At 41.0% G+C, this 14,585-nt stretch overlaps 1 protein-coding gene across 1 annotated transcript in view; it reads left to right on the top strand.

The window, feature by feature from the left end:
* Positions 1-13,302, top strand: part of ALDH1L2 (aldehyde dehydrogenase 1 family member L2) — a 56,655-nt gene extending 43,353 nt beyond the window's left edge. Inside the window, exons 20-23 of the mRNA XM_036865571.1 lie at positions 1,804-1,969; positions 3,410-3,515; positions 6,687-6,886; positions 8,916-13,302. Coding sequence (XP_036721466.1) covers positions 1,804-1,969; positions 3,410-3,515; positions 6,687-6,886; positions 8,916-8,971 — 528 coding nt within the window. The 3' untranslated portion in view covers positions 8,972-13,302. The remainder of the gene's footprint in view (positions 1-1,803; positions 1,970-3,409; positions 3,516-6,686; positions 6,887-8,915) is intronic.
* Positions 13,303-14,585: the final 1,283 nt, after the last annotated feature.

Raw genomic sequence — 14,585 nt, 5'->3', positions numbered from 1 at the left:
AGTCCCTGTAATTTTTCATAGTAAAAAGTTATAGGTCTATATTAGAAAACCTGATAAAGTATACTTAAGAGCTATTACTACCTATACCTTGCTCTTCATTTATAGTATATTAGATCCTTGATATTTGTAGAAGATATACTCCTAGATTATTATAAATCCCTAAATTGGCTGTGAGAGATATACCACTAGATTCTTACAAATCCTGAATTTACAGTTAAATGATAGCATATAATTTCCTCCACTAAGATAGATAGATAGATAGATATACACATACATACATACATACATACCCCCTGTAGTTGGGCATGATTCCATAAATATGAGACTAAACGTCATTCATAGAACTATCAAGATGAATTCTGTGGCTAAAATGAACTCTAAACATACTACACAGGGACTTCCACGGTGGCGCAGTGGTTAAGAATCTGCCTACCAATGCAGGGGACACGGGTTCGAGCCCTTGTCCAGGAAGATCCCACATGCTGGGGAACAGCTAAGCCTGTGCACCACAACTACTGAGCCTGCGCTCTAGAGCCTGTGAGCCACAACTACTGAGCCCATGTGCCGCAACTACTGAAGCCCGCGTGCCTAGAGCCCGTGCTCCGCAACAAGAGAAGCCACCACAATGAGAAGCCCGCGCACCACAACAAAGAGTAGCACCCGCTCGCCGCAACTAGAGAAAGCCCGTGCACAGCAACGAAGACACAACGCAGCCAAAAATAAAATTAATTAATTAAAAAAACATACTACACTATATCATTATTATGGTAATAGTAATCACGAATTTGTTTCTATTTAAAAAACCAGCACCCAGCCTTTTTTCCTTCAGAGCCAATTCCCCCATCCCACCCCCCAAGAAGCAAAGGCATCTTTCCTCATGAGAGTGGAAAACAAGGAAGTCATATGGAGAGGCAGATGGAGGGCAGTGGCTGCCTCATGAACATCCCCATAATTCAATTTGGTGCCTTAGTAAAATGCAAGGTACAGCACTACACATCATGGGCTTTCACAACAACTTGTTGAAATTTAAAATGCTGAGACCAGAAGTGTCAAGGATTTGCTGTATCAGTCCATCAACAAACATGTTTTGCACACATATGAACAGTATTCATTTCTTCATTCAGCAGGTATTTCTTGAGCACTTACTGAGGGAGTACTGCCAGACCTAAATTCAAATTCATGGCCCTGTGGGGTCACGGTAACTCCCATTCTTTCTCCTTATTAGAATTGGACTTAACATCAGGAAATGCAGAAATAGATTAAGATAACCAAGGAGCACATGTCAGTGATGAACATTCTTCGATAAAGATGGTTTTTCATTGGAACATTCTAGTATATCCTCTGGTGTGGCTGTACCGTGAGAATTTCACAAGGGCAGTCTGCCACATTTGGGGAAAGGAAAAAGACAACAATGTGGCCATTTTAGAAACTATTTTGCCATGAAGAGTGTAAGTATGCTGTATTAACAAAAATTCCAGAACATCAGGTTTGCTATTTTAATGAATTAACATTCGGGATAATTTTAAAACACAGTGGTTACAAGCTTGGGCTTTCAAGTCAAGAAAACTCTACAGTATTTAGTGGCTGTGTGCCCTTGGGCAAGTGGCTTAGCCTTTCTGATCCTCGGTTTCCTCATATAAGATGGAAATAATAAGTATCTACCTCCAGTGCTACTGAAGACTAAATGAGGACACATCTTTGAACAGCTTAGTACAATACCCATCACACAGTAAAAACTCGGTCAAGGGTATCCATTCTTATTATTAACAGTCAGTTGTGTTTTGTGAACTGGGTGACATACAGGTGGAAGAAATTAAAAAGATGAAAATTGGTGATCCACTTGACAGATCTACTGATCACGGGCCCCAAAATCATAAGGCCCATCTGGAAAAGCTCCTGCAGTACTGTGAAGCCGGAGTGAAAGAGGGGGCCACCTTGGTGTACGGAGGAAGACGAGTCCAAAGGCCAGGTAAGAGCACCTCCATAGGAGGTATGCTGGGGGCCTGGCTTCTTAAGTTGGAATAAATGGTAACAGTTTTCGTTGCAGCACCATCTTGCCTCGAAAGTAGTGTCATTTACGTTATGATAAGAAGAATTACTTTCTAGATCCTGCTTGGCCACTTATAAGCTGTGACACCTTCAACAACAGTTTTTCTGAGCCTCAGTTGTAAAACGTGATGAAATGTGCATATCCTGCTTTACGAGGCTGTTAAAATCAAATAAAATGGATGTGACAGGCCCTTAGCTGCGTAAGTAAACAAGTGTAATGGATACGGTGTTATTCAGGCACTGGTGATTTTCATTCCTGTCAATGTAAGATTTAATCTCAGCCAGCTTAGCCTGGGAAGGATTCATTCCTGTTGTCTAACGTAGTACTTGTTACAGATGTATGTGAATAGCTCAATGTCATGATACCCAAAAGGAGAGAAAAACAAACAAACAACAACTGGAAAACCTCATGTTTTACTGTTGTAGGTAGATTGAGCCCCAGCAGGACAACTGGTTATGATGTGCCCCCTATGGGATCCAGTGTGTAACACAGCATCGCCTATGAAGTATTCTTGCCAAAAATGTTTAACCATGAATCTAATCATGCCTTTAGGTCATACTTTCCATTTACAAGAAATACAGGGGATAGAGGAACAAATTAAATATCATCCCAAGGAAGCAATGACAAATTTGAAATGCATAAAATATTCTGCAGGACAACTGAACCAGTCTAACAAGTCAATGGCATGAAAAATAAGGGGAAGGGTAAAGGGGAGAAATATTCTAGAGTTAAGGACCCTTAATCTATCTAACAACCAAATGCAGTGTGGAACTTAATTGAATTCTGAATCAAACAAGTCAACTATAAAAAGATATTTTCCAGAAATCAGAAATTGAATACAAGTATCGAATCATTATGGTGTACACCTGAAACTAATGTTATATGTCGTTGCATCTCAATTAAAAAATTGGAACTTAAAAAAAGGAATTGAAATATAAACTATGAATAAGGAATTGGCGTTAATTTTGTTAAGTGTGATAATGTATTGTGGTGTGTAATAAAATGTCCTTGTTTTTTACAGGTTTGTACGGAAATACTTGGAGTATAAATTGTAATCTCTGGAATTTGCTTTAAACTATTTCAGCAAGAAAAAAAAGAATCAAATATGGCAAAATAAGCATAAAGATTTATTTTACTATTCATTATACTATTTTCTCTACTTTTACATATGTTTGAAAGTTTTGTAATAAGGACATTAAAAATATAATAACCTAGGAATGCTAACGCCAAATAGGAAAATGAAAGTGTTCTTCGTTTTACTGACCCATAAGGGAAGAAAAAAATTTATAATGTAATTAAACGAGAGAACTACTAATTGAAAATTATAATTGATGTTATTTTCTTCTGTTTTTCAAATAGGCTTTTTTATGGAACCTACTGTCTTCACAGATGTGGAAGACCACATGTATCTTGCCAAAGAGGAATCCTTCGGGCCTATTATGGTTATTTCTAAATTCCAAAATGGGTATGTTCCTCAGGCATAATTTGACCGGATTGTCTAGATACTTTTCTTTTTTCTGTCATTGTGCTATGTACAGAGCATAAAATCAATGAACATATAATTTTCTACCATAAGAATAATTGTCTTAATTAAATAATTAGAAGAGAATGCTAACCAATGTAGATTGTAATATATTTTTGCTCCTTAGCTTAAATTAATGGCTGACATTATGGGATGTTCGCTAAGTTTTAGTTTTTGTACAGTCAGCATTTGAAATGTCTCTGGAATAAGGTCAGTAACTGAGAATAACAGAACTGGTTTTCGCATTTACATTTCTAGGGAAGGCAGCATCTATGAAATCTGATTTTCCCAAAGAAAGAGTGTTTTCTCCATAGGGGATCATGCACCCAAAAGCCTAATACTCAACTCTTTGTAGAAATGTCCACAATCACCATATAATCAACTGTGAATGACATACTGGTTTGTTATGGTGCCTGAAACTTTGATATGCTAAGTGTTTAGCATATCAAAGAGGGCCGTATGGTAACTGAGCTCATATCAGAATATTTAATACAATAGACTCTCATGGTATACTGCACACAATTCTTCAGAATTCTGGCTTTAGTTTTCCTTTAACCAATGAGAAAACAGAATACAGAGTTCAGAAGGACTTCTTGGTCTTGGACAGACATACTGTGAGAGACCTTTGGGGACACTAAGCTGTAGTGAGTAACCTTTTGACATACTGATCCAAGGATGCCCTGTTACCCTCTTTTCCTTATTATAAGTTCCCCCAGGGCTTCCCTGGTGGCGCAGTGGTTGAGAATCTGCCTGCCAATGCAGGGGACACGGGTTCGAGCCCTGGTCTGGGAAGATCCCACATGCCGCGGAGCAACTGGGCCCGTGAGCCACAACTACTGAGCCTGTGCGTCTGGAGCCTGTGCTCCGCAACAAGAGAGGCCGCGACAGTGAGAGGCCCGCGCACCGCGATGAAGAGTGGCCCCCGCTTGCCACAACTAGAGAAAGCCCTCGCACAGAAACAAAGACCCAACACAGCCAAAAATAAATAAATTAATAAATAAATAAATTTATTAAAAAAAAAAAAGTTCCCCCATAGGATGGTCCTTGTGTTAAATATGCAGGTATTAGAAGCCAGTTTTAGGGGATGTAAGCCTAGGTAAGTCACAGTTCCTGTCTTCAAGGAGGTCACCGTCTAATAGGGGAGACAGACAAGGAGACGGGCAATTAACCCCAGAGGGCCTAGGTGGGAGGTGCAGTAGGTAGAGTCTGCACTGACCACCTCTGTGGGCTTGGGCCACTTAATTCCTCTATTAAGTTTCTCTATTTGTGCAGTTTATCTATTTGTGAAGTTGGGTTATTAATAGTATCTACCTTTTTGGGTCATTCTAAGTGTTAAATAAGTCAAATGTTTGCTGTTGGTGACACTGCAGTCATTACGCTCGTTATTATTCTAAAAGTGGGCAAGGTGTGCTGTGAAGCCATGTCGTCTCAGTAGTCCTGAATGGGCAATGGCATACAGCCATCTTTCGGCCTTAGTCCAGGCTATAAGTATTTGCAGTGCAATCAGGTGCAATGCATCAAGTGTGAGAGTTTTAGCAGAGCCTCAGTCCTCTCCAAGTTAGATTCCACGTTTCTTTTTTTTTTTTGCAATTTTTTTAAAAATTTTTATTTATTTATTTTATTTTTGGCTGTGTTTGGTCTTCGTTTCTGTGAGAGGACTTTCTCTAGTTGTGGCAAGTGGTGGCCACTCTTCATTGCGGTGCGCGGGCCTCTCACTATCGCGGCCTCTCTTGTTGTGGAGCACAGGCTCCAGATGTGCAGGCTCAGTAGTTGTGGCTCACGGGCCTAGTTGCTCCGCGGCATGTGGGATCTTCCCAGACCAGGGCTCGAACCCGTGTCCCCTGCATTAGCAGGCAGATTCTCAACCACTGCGCCACCAGGGAAGCCCCAGATTTCACATTTCTCATGAGAGTTGAAGATTGTGTATAGTCAAGATTACCTTTGAAAATCCCTTGGGAAGACACCACATTGAAGCCTATGCCGTCTCTCAAAGAATTCAGCACAACTAATTTTTGCTCCAGTTTTGGAACAGAAATCGTGTTTCTTTGCCGGAGCCCCAGATGAAATCTTGGCTTACATTTGCTGGCCGTGTTGTAGAAAATTCATGCATTTTTTTAACACTGGTATGACGCTCATAAAGATGAGATACTCACACTGTGGCAGGCATGTTGGAACTGGACCCAACTGAGAGAAGAGCAGGTTCACAGCTGCACTTACTTGGTGTGTACACATACTGAGTCAAAAGGCAGGGAAGTCACCAGACCCATTTCAGGGATGATTTTACTACCCTTTTATTGGATTGGCATATTAATTGCGTTCACTCTCACTTGATGGTGCAACACCCTAGTATACAGAAAAGTAAGATGTTACCCCTGCCCTCAGGGAGCTTCCAGTCTAGTTGGAGGGTGAACACCAAATACACGAAAAGGTAAACCAAAATACTGAATTGGAGGAATATGTGCTACCCTATTATAGCTAACTTTCATTGAGCATTTCCTGTGTTCCAGACACTATTAGCTCATTTAATCCTCATGACAAGACAGGTGCTATTGTTATTATTTCCCTTTTTTCACAAGAATAAACAAAAGCAGGGGAGATGGAATGATTCACCCAAGGTCACGCAGGCAGTCTGGCTGTGGAGCCTCCTCGCCGGGCCCCTACACTACACTGCCTGAACAGTGGCACTGGGGGATCTGGGAAGGCTTCAGGGTGAGGCATCGAGTGAATGCGCCTTGAAATGTGCATGTAAAATCTGGATAGATGGGGGGACATTGCGGGTGCTCTGAGAACATGTCTGTAAATGGAGCTCAAGGGAGAGGAAAACAAATGGGGTAGTCATGAAGGAGAAGCAATGAAGAAGGCTGAAAAGATGACTTCAGATTTTAAAAGGTGTTTTCAGGATATATGTGAAAAACACAATACTAGAGTTGTAATATTTCATTGGGAGTTTCTTTTGGTGTAAGCCTGGAATATTTCATTTATAAAAATGTAAGCACGTTGGCAGTAATGTTTTCCTGTTTCTAGCACGGAGGGGAAAAACATCAGAACAGAAAATGGAAGTGTTTTGCTTTTGCATTTAATGAGGTTTTATGTCTTCCTAAAAACATCTTGCAGGGACATCGATGGAGTGTTGCAGCGAGCAAATAATACAGAGTACGGCTTGGCCTCAGGGGTTTTTACGAGAGACATAAATAAAGCTATGTATGTGAGTGAAAAGCTAGAGGCAGGAACTGTTTTTATTAACACCTACAACAAGACGGATGTGGCAGCCCCTTTTGGTGGAGTTAAGCAGTCTGGCTTTGGAAAAGACTTAGGTATGAATATGCCTTACCTTTCTACTGCACATCACAGAATAGTCCGCTTCATGCTTCATGCAACACTCTTGTATTGCTTTAAAGGGCACTTCCTACATGGCAGTTGGATCTGGGCTTTCAAGGGTACTGATTTTTTTCAAAGTTAAACATTTTTATTGAACATAATGTAAATATAGAAAAGTACTCAAATTGTGTGGAAAAGTGTTTCCTTTTAAAAAAGAAGGTTCATGTTGAAAAGAAAGCCCTGACAATATCTTTTAGGTAAAATATGTTAGGTTTTTTTTTTTTTTTTAACCTGACATTCAGCATGAACTTGGTTTAGATGTCATGGGACCAAGTGGAACCAAGAAAGGAAAATGGGTAGAAGGCAATAACCAGCTAGCCGCAAGAATAAATCCTGTCTCTGAGCCACCTGGCAGTCTTTCAGAGACAACACTGAAACTGGCAGAGTTTTCTGGGCATCTGGGAGCTCAGATTGAGAGTCTGCAGAGAGCCCAAAATGTAATTCACCGTGGGCAGTAACACTATCACGTTTCCAGTCATAGCTTGCTTTGAACACTAAATATGTACCAGGCCCTATTCTGATATTTTACCTATAATAGCACGAGCAGTCCTCACAATAGCCATGGGAGTGTAGGTGCTATTATTTTCTTTATTTTACAGACGAGAAAAATGGGGCTCAGAGATTTTGGGTAACTTGCCCAGTGTCAGCCAGCCAGCCACTGGCAAAGAGAATGCAAACCCAGACAGTCGGCTATGCAGCCCATGTTCTCACGCCCCATAGTCAGTCTGGCAGGTTGTTTCAAAAATTGAAATGCTTGTGATTTACTGCAATTACAGTCTGCTAACATAAATTGGGTTAATTTGGGGTATTTTTACATTTTCTCTTTCCTGAAGACTTTTGGCAGTGTATTTGCAACAATAAAAGTGGCTCTTGTTTTAAATTCCATTGAGTTGAAGGTAAAGTCTTTTTTTTCATGTCTTCAATCTGGCTTTCATCCCTGGATCCAAAACACATGGGGAGATTTTCTTAGGGAAATTATTTTTATAAAGTGAGGCAACAGTGTTCCACTTGTCTTTTGATAGAGAATGATCGACACACTTCATGTCTGTTTTATTATAAAACAGTAGACTGTCTAACAGTTTCTTCCTCTCCTAATTTGAAATTCCCTCAGCCCAATGGTTCCCAGGTGCACATTGGATTAGAATCATCTGGGAGCTTTAAAAAAAATGCAAAGATGCTGATTTAATTGGTCTGGGGTATGACCTGGGATCAGGAATTTTAAAAGCTCCCTAAGGTGATTCTAATTTAACATTAAGAAGCCTGGGTTTAGCTCAACTTCCAGAATCATATACTCATTAGTTTCACCTGTGGTACCCATGCCCTTTAACTGTTGTAGAAATCGATGATTGTGGTAGCTCAAAATAGGAACAGAATAGAAACAGAAAGGCAGACCTATTTATTTTTTCCTGGATATGCCCCTGTGTCTCTAACATACTATGTAAGTCAGGAAAACTGCCTTTCCCTTATCTTTAAAATAAGATGAGACCAAATGATCTCAAACTTTCTTTGCTCTATTCTGCTTCGTTCAATGTAATCAGAAGGACAGTATCCTGATCGCTGCTGTTCAGCCTAAATGGGCAAGGAATAGACATGGAGATTTGTCATCAAGCTGGGAAATAAAGGAGAAGGGTTTGGGGTAGAAAGTGATACGCCAACACTCTGGTCCTTAGAAGGCCTGGTAGCTGGTCTAAACCCTTTTGCTCCTCAAAGTGTGCACCACAAGCCTCAGCATCATCGGGGAATGGTTAGAAACATATAATCTTGGGGCCTCTGCCGGACTTAATCCAATCAGAATCTAGTGTGTCACAAGATCTGCAGGTGATTCACATGAAATTTAAAGTTTGAGAAGCACTGCCTCGGCCCCATTGTATTTGCCTAGTGACTATGCCTGCACCTGTGTCCAGGATCTGGCGACATCACATCTGCCTGTGAACACGGTCCATCAGCTGCTTTTCTCTTCCCTAGGTGAGGAAGCGCTAAACGAATACCTCAAAACCAAGACCGTGACGCTGGAATATTAGCGCAGTGCCGTCGTCAGGAGCCCCTCGCACACAGCACCTCCTCAGCCCTCCGCACTGAAGAAGCCGGGCTGTGCTGAGGAAGGAGGTGTCAGTCACCCGCTGAGAAAAACCACAAGGACCATCAAGAGGGTCGGGCCCTGTGTCTAAGCATTTACACATGTTCCTGAGTATTTTCTAATACCCCTTTTATACCTTAAAATGATGTGTAGTTGTTGGGTTTTGACTACGTCATATACCACACATATTTCTAAAATATCAAGCTGCTTTTTTTGTTCCCCACCAAGACTAACCCAGTCATGGTTGTTCATCTTGCAGACGTCAATATCACGCAGTTATAATACAGAAAGTGCATTGTTAGGAACCCTTGTATAATATGTACAGGTTTTAACCTCTGAACCAGGCATATGGGGTTGTTAAAAAGATTTTCTGTAATTTTGCTCTCAAGGAACAGTATATCCTCTAAGGAATGTGAAGGAAGTTCTTTTTTTTTTTTTTTTTTTTTCCTTTTGGAAATAAGATACATCTTTGTGCCTTTGATGTTCTATTTTTCAACCCACTGTGATGAGTGACCAACCCAGAAACAGTGCTTGAGTACCTACCAAGTACGAGGTACTATATTATGTCCTGAGGAGTATACAAAATTTAATGACATGATCTTTGGCCCCAAATAGTTTAAATTCTAGTCAACAGCTTTTAAAGTGGATTTTACAGTATGATGTACTCTAAAGTAAATAGCTTTTGGAGGCTGATCTTGGTTCATATCATGCCATCTTACTATCTATGTGACTTTGGGAAACTTATGCAACTTCTCAGAGCCTCAGTCTCCTTATATGTAAAATGGGGACAGTAATGCCTCCCTCGGAAGCCTTATAATGAGAATTCAATGCAATAATCTTAGTGCAGCACCTTGCACTGGGCTTTGTTTGTGGTAAATACTCAAATACTCAACAAAAGTTAAGTGCTTTCCCCACCACTATTTAAAAAATATAGTGAGATATATTAGTTCAATGAATTATTTTCCCTACAACCCTTTCCAGTAGTCATCAGTTCCTATGCTGCTTTTCTCCTCCACTGTCTGACCCAGTACCTGATACAGCAGCACTGGAAAATACCATGTAGTGAAAAATGACAATGGTACAAGGAAAAGGGTGCTTTTCTTTCTACATCTCATTCGTCCTTCTAGGACATTTGGTTTTCCACTTTTCTACTAATTGGTTCTGCCACTCACTAGCTGGGTGATCTTGGGCAAATTAGTTACCTAATTATCTCAAAGCCCAGATTTGGAATCTATAACACAGGGATAAAGTCCCTATCCCATTAGGTGTTGTAAGGATCCGGTGGGATAATATACATAACGCACTCAACAAGGTGTTTGGACCATTCTCTGTGCTCAAGAAAGAGGAATTATTACAACCCATGCAGTACTCACGTAATTGCCCATTGTCAGACAAAAGTAGGTGGGTAGATTCTAACCATCCATGTGTGACTAGAAGAAGGTGAGATCCTGAATTGAAGAGTCTTTGGCAGCTGGTCAGAACAATTAATTTCCATGAATCCTCCTTTTAAAGTAAAATTTCAGTAAACATCTCTATCTATTTGGCTTTGAAGAAGCCCTTAGGGATTACTTGTTACTCCAGAAACTCAGCAGCTTGATGTTAGAAGAATGTAGGGAATCAGTAATCAATAAACAACAATAACAAAAATCAGGGGCAGAAAACATTCAATAGGAAGAATATCAGGTATGATCCTGGATGATCAACAGAGCAAATTTTGCCTGTAAGCGTTTTTTATTGTACCACAGCTCATTCAGAGCTCGGCACAGGTGAAATTCTAAATGTGGACCCAGCTGGGTTCAAACTGACAGTTCATATTTGAATAAAATGACAATGTTCTTAATAGAAAGGAACCACTTTTTAAATGCAGTGTTTTAACTGATTTCATGTGATTTAAAATATCACTTTACCAAATATTTTAATGATAGATGAAATGGCAAACAAAAACCTGGCCATTTCTTCTAGAATGACTTTTACCCTCTAATATTACGCTCAGTAGCAGTGCTTTTAATAGTTTTTGGGCCATAAACCTCTTTGAGAATCTGATAAAAGCTATAGATCTCCTCTGTCCCAAATTCACACGTACACACCTAGTTCTGCAAATATCTTCAAGAGATTCACAGACCTCCTAACACCCATGTTTGACCTCCAGATTAAGAACTCCCTTTTCCCATAGCGAGTTCTAAAGTTCTCAGCGGCTTGAGTTTTTATATCCAACTGCTGACCAGAATCAAAGGCTCCATGGAATTTATAAAATTACCAGTGAATTTGAATTGGAACGTTACGATCCACAGCCTACTAGGAGATTTAATTAACACACTGAGTAATTAATTTATCACCATTTCTTCAGATCACTGATTATTTTGCAAATCTAAAGGACAAACCTGTGATCTGTCCCCCGAACCGGGGAGTTGGGGAGGTGTAGACACTTTTAAAAGTTCTGTTTTCCTTCGAAGTCCACTTCCCGGTGCCTTTGCTAAAGCAGCCCCCCAGCACCCACCCATCCCCATAGCCTTTTGCTCAAATACACCCTCCCTGGCCTCTCCTACTCCCCAACTTGGTTGTAAGTGTCTCTCCTCTATCCTCTCACTTGTCTGGAACATAGTACTTACCACTTGGTGCTGGAATTACTGGTCTTCCTAATTAGATATGAGCACCCCCCCCACCCCCAGGATTGGCATGTCAATAACAACAGCTATCATTTATTGAGGGGCTGCTGTGCGCTAGTCACTATGCTAAGCCAACTTAATCTTCACAACATCTGAAAAGATGAATAAATCAAGGTGCTCTTTTTCCTGGCTCCACCACTACCAAGAGGTTATTGCCAGTCTCTTGACTGGCCTTCCCGATTCCTCCCTGTGTGGCTCTCTTCAAAGCCTGAGTCAGATGGTGTCACTCCTCTGCTCAAAACCTTCTAATGGCCCCCATTTCACTTAGAATAAAGTCCAGTGTACTTACTGTGCCTGCAAAGTGCTATCAATTCTGTTCCCGGCTACCTCTAACTTCATCTCCTATCAACTACCCTCTCATTCTCTTTAGCCACCCCGGCTGCCTTGATGTTCCTCCAACTGATCAAGCACACTCCTACCTCAGGGCCTTTGCACTCACTGCTCCTTCTTCTCAGTGGTGTGCTGGTAGATATCTAACAAGTGGCTCTCGGAGAGGAAAAGAAAACTCTGATTTGCAGCATTTGCTGATTTCTGTGTACAGATGCTCTCACCAAGGCTGATTTCAAGCTACCAACTTGACTTCACTGAACGCAGAGTTGGGATGAGATGCGTGTAATTAGAACAAGTGTGGGCCAGCGCCAGCACACCACTGCCTCTTCCTGAAACTCTTTCCCCACACACCACCCCCGGCTGGTGGCTGCCTTACTTCCTCCAAGTCTCTGCTCAAACATCATCTTCGTAGAGATCCATTTGCTGACCACTCTTCCTAAAATAGCACATAGATCCCCACATTCACACCTCATCTGTCCTCATTCTTTAGTCTCCTTCTCCTGCATTATTTTTGTAGCACTTACCACCACCCGGCATAGTTACTATCATCGATTTCTTCCCATTAGAATGTAAGCTTCGTGAACAGGTGCTTCTTTTGTTCAAGGACGTATCTCCAGTGTCTAACACGTAGGAGGAGCTCAATAAATATTTGCTTTCAAATGAAAGAGGTTAAGAAACCTGCCCAGATCACACAGCTATTCAGTGGCAGAACAGGCACTCAAGCAATGAAGCTGGTAGTCTTAACCAAGCTAAGATGCTGTTACTGCCAATGCCTGAATCAGGCCCTCGGTAATGAATAGTAGGCAAATGTTAAATATTTGTCAAAGTATAAAGCTAAGCAGAGTGAGCATTAACTGCAAGAGCTTTTGTGGAAATGACTAGAGACAGGGCAAGGAACTAAACTGGTTCCCCCATACCTCCCTTCTAAGAAAATAGAAGCTAGCTATCAAGGGAAACCTGGGCTATAAGTAGATTATCAGACATGAGACATGATGGATAGGGTGGATTATTATTATTATACCTATTATGCAAATAACACCCAAGCGGATTTTTTAAATGATTAATACCTAATTTTGTAAAAATAATAAAATGGGAAGGTTAAGATTCAACCATAAACTCTCCACAAATAACCACAGATGATATTTGAGATGTTCCAGATTTTTTCTATGAATACATTTTTTAGAACTAGTATAATACTGTACGTAACTTTACCTGCTTTTTTCAATTAACAATATGTAAGCATCTATGTCAATAAACATACCTCTGCATATGTTCAGTAGCTTTGATTCAACTTGTTCTCTATTGTTGGACATTTGTATTTGCTTTCTGCTATTTTAAATGTCACAGTCAATCTTAGAAATTTGTGAACAAAACTGTTACTTGCTTAATTAGAATAAATTCCTAGAGGTGGAATCTGATTAAAAGGATATAGCAATCTGTAATCTTACCAACAGTTTCTCCAAATTTTTGCCACCACTGTGCATTATTCATTTTTTAAAAATTTAATTAATTTATTAATTTATTTTTGGCTGCGTTGGATCTTCGTTGCTGCGCGTGGGCTTTCTCTAGTTGCGGTGAGCGGGGGCTACTCTTTGTTGTGGTGCGCGGGCTTCTCATTGCAGTGGCTTCTCTCTTGTTGCGGAGCACCGGCTCTAGGTGCGCGGGCTTCAGTAGTTGTGGCACGCAGGCTTCAGTAGTTGTGGCTCGCGGGCTCTAGAGCGCAGGCTCAGTAGTTGTGGCGCACGGGCTTCGTTGCTCCGCGGCATGTGGGATCTTCCCGGACCAGGGCTCGAACCTGTGTCCCCTGCATTGGCAGGCAGATTGTTAACAACCGCGCCACCAGGGAAGCCCTGTGCATTATTCTTACAGCATCATAATACCTCACACTTACCAAGCACTGTTCTAAGCACATGATGAGTATTAACTCATTAATTTCGTACTAAAACCTCGTAAGGGAGATACTCTTATCCCCATTTTACAAATGATAAGTGGCTGGGCGGGGATCGATCCAGCTTCGGAGCCCATGCTTGTGGCATAGTGACTGGTAGGCCCACAATGGCAGGATGTGGCTGACTGAACTTAAAAGTTGGCTCCACCAGCTACCTATTGTAAGGCTTTAAAAAAATTTGCTTAGTGTCTCCCTGCCATTTTTTTTTTCTTAAATCTGTGAAGTAGGTACAAGAGAACATCTCATAAAATGGTGGTCTTTTTTTAACAAAAAGGAAATTTATTGTGTCACAAAACAAGAAATCCAGTGACAGTTTGGTCTACAGAGTTATTTGATGCAGTAATTCAGTGATGTTCCTTGCTTCTCTTTGCTATCCTTGACATACCGACTGTACCCTCAAGAGCTGGCTCCGTTTATGGCCACTAGGCCAGAGTTCCAGGAATCACATCCAGTCACAAGATATCCATGTTCCAAAAGAAAGCAGCCATCTTTTCATGTACCTCTTTTTTAGGAATGAGAAATCCTCTTCTTTCCAAAAGTCTGCTAACAAGACTCGGCTTGTGCCTCTTTGGGAAAGTTGTCACATGCCCATCCCCAAGCCAATCACTGGCAAG

The sequence above is a fragment of the Balaenoptera musculus genome, chromosome 10 (assembly GCF_009873245.2).
Source record: "Balaenoptera musculus isolate JJ_BM4_2016_0621 chromosome 10, mBalMus1.pri.v3, whole genome shotgun sequence".
NCBI lineage: Eukaryota > Metazoa > Chordata > Mammalia > Artiodactyla > Balaenopteridae > Balaenoptera > Balaenoptera musculus.
The sequence above is the reverse complement of the archived record's forward strand: the minus strand, read 5'-3'. Positions and strand labels throughout refer to the sequence as shown.